The sequence below is a fragment of the Urocitellus parryii genome, unplaced genomic scaffold (assembly GCF_045843805.1).
Source record: "Urocitellus parryii isolate mUroPar1 unplaced genomic scaffold, mUroPar1.hap1 Scaffold_67, whole genome shotgun sequence".
NCBI classification, from domain to species: Eukaryota; Metazoa; Chordata; class Mammalia; order Rodentia; family Sciuridae; genus Urocitellus; species Urocitellus parryii.
This window is the reverse complement of record NW_027554122.1, coordinates 867304-873048: the sequence shown is the minus strand read 5'-3', so window position 1 is coordinate 873048 and position 5745 is coordinate 867304. Positions and strand designations below refer to the sequence as shown.

The 5745-nt window shown below is 36.2% G+C and overlaps 1 protein-coding gene across 1 annotated transcript; it reads right to left on the bottom strand.

Annotated features, from left to right (window-relative positions):
- On the bottom strand, positions 1–1162 carry LOC144252923 (profilin-1-like). The gene is made up of 2 exons (XM_077794955.1): positions 1137–1162; positions 1–577 (listed from the first exon to the last, which is right to left on the bottom strand). Exons 1-2 carry the CDS (start codon positions 1144–1146, stop codon positions 87–89), a joined length of 501 nt encoding a protein of 166 aa, XP_077651081.1. The 5' UTR covers positions 1147–1162; the 3' UTR covers positions 1–86.
- Positions 1163–5745: the final 4583 nt, after the last annotated feature.

Sequence of the window (5745 nt, the reverse complement as noted above, 5' to 3'; positions counted from 1 at the left end):
GGCCCAAAAAATAAAAATGGTGTCTGTGTATGGGAAGGAGGGGGTGCAAAAGCTGTGGGGAGTGGTGAGGGAAGGGACAGAAGAGGTCAGTACTGGGCATGCCGCAGGTGGGAAGCCATTTCATAACATTTCTTGTTGATCAAACCACCGTGGACACCTTCTTTGCCCATCAGCAGGACTAGCGTCTTGGCAGTCATGGTGACAGTGACATTGAAGGTGGGGGCTCCACCGGTGCTCTTGGTACGAAGATCCACGGTAAATTCCCCATCCTGCAGCAGTGAGTCCCGGATCACAGAACATTTCTGGCCCCCAAGTGTCAGCCCATTCACGAAAAAACTTGACCGGTCTTTGCCAACCAGGACACCAACCTCAGCTGGCGTAATGTTGACGAAGGTTTTCCCGGGGACGCCGGCCCAGACGGAGGGCGAGTCCTTGTAGCCCACGATGGCTGCGACCTGACAGGTCCCGTCTGCCATGAGGTTGTCGATGTAGGCGTTCCACCCGGCCATGGCGCTGCTGCTGGGACTGCTCTCGGAGCTGCTGCTGGGGCCGCGGGCTGGGCTCGGGCTGCCTCGGACTGGCGGGCAGGGGAAGGCGGAGAGCTCGGGGCACGCGCTACCATCCGGACCGCAGCTCTGCTAGCTGTGCAGCAGCCCTCGCACCGCCACTTCCTGCTCTTCCCCCCCCTCTGGATTTTTATTTGCAAAGGCGGTAGGGGCGGGGCCTGCTCCCCATTCTCTCCCTCCCCCCGTCTGCCCAGATACCTAACTTTGCAAATGCAATTTTAAAAATCCCTCCCCCTATTGCAAAATTTGCAGAGTTCGATGGAAAGCTATGAAAATGGCTGGGGGTGGGGGGTGGCGGGGGAAAGGATAAGATTAGGTCTTGCCCCAGTCGGCATTGCCTACAAACTAGACTTTGGTATAGGGGAAAGGGGTGAGCCAGAGAATGTAAAAGAGAAAGGAGGAATAATTAGCAAAATGCAAATTGAGCAAATTAAAGCGAGTTCGGCGAACCCAGGGTTAAACAGAACGACTCCTCTTTCCCCCACCTCCGCCGGAGGGAAGGAAAGGCCAAAATTCTGTAATTTAAAGTCAATAAGCATCAGAATTTCAGGCAGTCTTCAAATATCTTACCATTCTTCATGGATTGTCTGGAAGCTTCAATTAATTCTTTTCCTTCTTCTGGGATGTTCTAGGAAGAAAAAAAAATTAAAATATAATAAGAACCAAAGTTGACAAAATAATTAATGTTCTCCACTACTGCAGGGTACAACAGAATAAGCATTCTGATGTATACTCAAACTAAAATTCTCTCACTAATGGGGTAAGGATTATGAGCCATGACAGAGATATCTCCAAAATGTCACTCCCCTTACCTCCAATTGATTTTTACACAAATACTGAAATACATTATACTATTTTTAAGTTGAATGTTATAGAATAAAAATCATATCCATATTTATTTAGAATACTTTTGAAAAAGACTAACAATATGAGAAATTATAGGTAATATTTTAATGTGTTTTTATGACTTAATATTGGCATGAATTACCTCTTGAGGGGAAAGCTCATAAGACATGAGCTTTTAGAGTATCAAAGATGATTGACTGTATTCATAAACAGTATAAGTTTTGTCCATCTTATGTGTTAAATAGCTAAAGATAAATGATTATACAAATTTTGCTGCTTTCAAAAGAAAGAGAAATGACAAAAACCATCTTCTGGGGTGATATCAATGAATAAAAACCACACAGAGTTACTAAACAGAAACACTAACTCAATAACCAAACCAAAGTGACAGAAATGGCACAATGAAAAGACACTGAAGAATGTTTTCTGCAGGGAAAATTAGGCATTAGAGTAGGTTATTGTTTTAGAAAGGGATATATATATATATTCTTTTTATTCCAGTACCTTCATATAATTAAATTAACAAAACAATAAGATATAAAACAATACAATATCTCTTAATAAACCAGGTGGTGCTGCTAACCACATCACCAGGTTTGCTTGACATAGGTAACAAAAGACAGTGGAATATGTTGTTTTTTAAAGGATAAGCAAGAAGGAAGAAACTACAAATTTTCATCTGAAGTCCAAATTTAAACTCAAATTTGGAGAAGGCTTGGAGGATATTGTTGTTCCTACTAACACATTTATGACATTACTCTAACTTGTTTATTCTTCCTTTATAGCACCAATTTGAGATAACTTGCTCAAAACTTTCACATCCAACATATTAATAGAGAATGAAAAATTAAAGCATATTTTTGAATTCAATATACTTAATTACTAGTTATCTCATGCATATTATATTACATATGACGTTTCAGCAAGTAGACATTTATTTTATCCACATTTACTCATGTTCAACAAAGTATATAACACCAATTGCTAGAAATACTGCATTTTTCCAAGCCAAATGAGCTCAGTTAAGTTATGAATAATATCATAATAGCATTCTAAATGGAATACAGTATGATAACTCTATACTTTTATCCCCCAAATAAAAATTACACCCTTCTTACTCACATAATATTTGGATCTTCATAACTGAAATAAAATTAAAGTTATTCAAAAACAAAAGATGTTGTTTACATTTAACCTTATTTTAGCTGCTCCAGGATATTTGCAAATATATTTCCTAACCTAGAATAGTTTATAAAATAGTAGTGTTTTGCAATGAACATTTAAGTAAATATAGAAACATCTAAAATTTGAAATTTCAGAGTGTGACATAGAATTTGGATATTTTAAGAAAGTATAATGAAAAAACAACAATTCTGAAACTAAAGTATTTCAATTATTGGAGTTTCTGCTTCTAAACTGGTTATTACTTTGCACATGCCATCTAATCTTCGATTAGATGAAGAGTAAATTTTTAGAAAATTTCATTACCTGATATTTTTTTGAGAATTTTTATTGGTTCTTTTCAGTTATACATCAAAATAGAATTTATATACTAGGATATAATTATAAAAGCATAGAATTTAATTTGTTCTAATTCAGGACCTAGTACTTCCTTATGTTCTTCTAATCTATCTGCTATTTACTTATAGTTTTTAAAATTACTGAAAGTTTTAGTGGAAAGACTCAATGTATGGATATGTAAGCCCTTCTTAATGCAAGTATTAAGATATAGATTCTAGATTACTGGGTTGCCACAATTCGCAATATTACTTTAGTATAAATACAGAGCCAAGGAGTGAAATAGAGAATACAAGTCTCCTTAAATGTTATGATACCAAAACACCAAGGGTCCAAGTGAAAAAAGAAAAGTTATATGCAATGTATATTATACATTCCAAACTAATGGCACCAGGGAAATTCCACAATTCTATAAAAATTAATTTAGGAATGGATATTGTAAGTCATGTAAGAATGATTTAAAACCACAGTAATATAAACTGACCCAAAAATCCTTGACTAAAATATTATATTTTTCTGCAGTTAGAAAGCTGCAATTTTTCTGTTACTATTTATTTCCCAGGCTATCATTCCTTCCTACCCCCGGGACCCCCAAGTACTTAAGAGAACATTGATACAAAAAAAAAAAAACATTTTTAAAAAATTCAACATAATTCTTTAAAATGGATTATTAGTAAATTTTCATATAAAATGTAAGAAAAATATAGCTACATTTTCAGCATTAACATCTTAAAACACAAAATTCAGAGCAAGAACATGAGCTTTACAAAACATCACTTTACCTTATTATGAGCTTTATACTTGCTCTCAACCCTTGCAAAGCAGCAATCACCTGGATGTGATTTTTTAGTAGATTTTTAGAGCAAAAATGTATAAAAAAACAGGTGAGTAGTTTTCTTTTTAAAGTAAACTCTGTTTAAAGTTAAGGTATAATTTATTAAATAAATGGTGTTTCTTGATTGGCATAATTAAAATATGACCTCCATTTAAAAAAATAGCTCGTATTTACCTCTTTCTGTCTCTACTGCTGTGAATCTATGAAATATTCAATGAAGGCACTCTTAGTTCCAATTCAGAGAAAAAGCCAATAAATCAGCAGAACCTGATAATAATTTATTTTTGCAAATTGCCTGTCTTGAAGGCTGAACTTAAAATCCATGTAATAGCTGGCATTTTTCTTCCACCTGAACTGAAACAAACCTCTGATAACTCAAGACAAGGTAGCAAGATGCACAGTTCCCTATCTTGGAATTCCAGGAGTCAAATACTAAGCAAGGTGGCTTGAAAATGTCGGTCTTTGTTATTCAGCATTGAAATCACCAGTAATAATACACTATCCAATCCCTTTATACATAAAAAGTGCAAAGAGTTCTCTGGAACTTTAAAAAAATTTTGAAAGCTACAAAATTTGTCTGAAAGATGTATTCTAAATGTTATTAGAATACATCTTTCAGACACATTGAAATAAATTATAAAATTGATTTTTTTTCCTGTGTCATTCCCACTTTATTCAAGTCCTCATAAACTAGGAAGCATTTTAAAACCTTTACAGACTCTCAAGGGGAAAGACTGCCAGAAAAGCAGAGTCTTGGTATTTGTACCTCTGTTTCCCTAACTATTATGTAAATGTCCTCCTTCCTCTGGGAATCCATTTCCCAGTTTCTCATCTGCAAAAATCAGTGGCAGTCTCCAAACTTGAAGTTTACATTCCTTAAATATACAGATTCCTGACATAAGGTTAAACTAAAAGGAATCTCAATCAGTGGCCTGTCTAAATATATATCTAATCAAAATAGAAATAAAAATATTAAAAGCTTATGACACTGATGTTTTGTTATAAAATATTCCTCCAGACCCATATTGGAGAAATTTTTAGAATTAATATTAATTGTATTTCTGACAGGTAATTAATGAATGCATTAAAAAGTCCTATGTCTCCCACTTTGTACTTATCAAATGCAAGGAAGAAACATGGGAATTATAAAAGTTTGATACTTAAAAGTAAATTATTGGTCCCATAACCTTAATCTTTACTAAAAGCTGTAAAAATGAAAGAAAACCTTATCTTTGTCACATAAAATAGGATAAAGATATCAGTGTCAAACAAGGGGAGACAAGCAGGAAGTGGCTTTTCTCACAGCTCCATGACATGGGATTCAGAGAGTGAGAAAATTACTTCTCTGTGAGGTGGGGATTAAAGCATGCCCCTGATACTCAATATTGGACAGAGAGCCTTGAAAACTGGGGAATTTGGGGTGCATCAGATGAAGATGAGAAACAGAACTGAAGCTTAGGTTCTGATGTGAGTGGGGGAAATCAGTACATGAGGACGGAAAAGACTGAAAAGTGCTGCAGACAAGGGGCTAGTGTTATGCCTCAGAGGTAGAGTGTTTGCCTAGCATGCATGAGGCACTGGGTTCAATTCTCAGCATCATGTAAAAATAAAATAAAGATACTGTGTCCACCTAAAATTAAAAAAGATAATAATAATAAGAACAAAAGTGCTGCAGACAGTCTTGGAATGCAGAATCTGGGACCAGGGGTCAAGCCTGCCCTGGGCAGACTCAAGTTTTTCTACTCATTAAACTGTGGAATGAAAGTCACCACCAGTCTGCCTGCTATGTACAGGTAGCAGAAGATGGAGATATATTTAAACATCTGTTACTGCAGTGGCTCCAACTCAGACTGAGTACTTAGATCCATGTGTTGAGGCTCAGTCCGATACATAAATCTGCCAGACACCAGCCACAAGGCCTAAACTGAGCCTAGCAAATCAGTAAAATTCCTGGCATGGACAGTATTTTTCCTGGAGGTA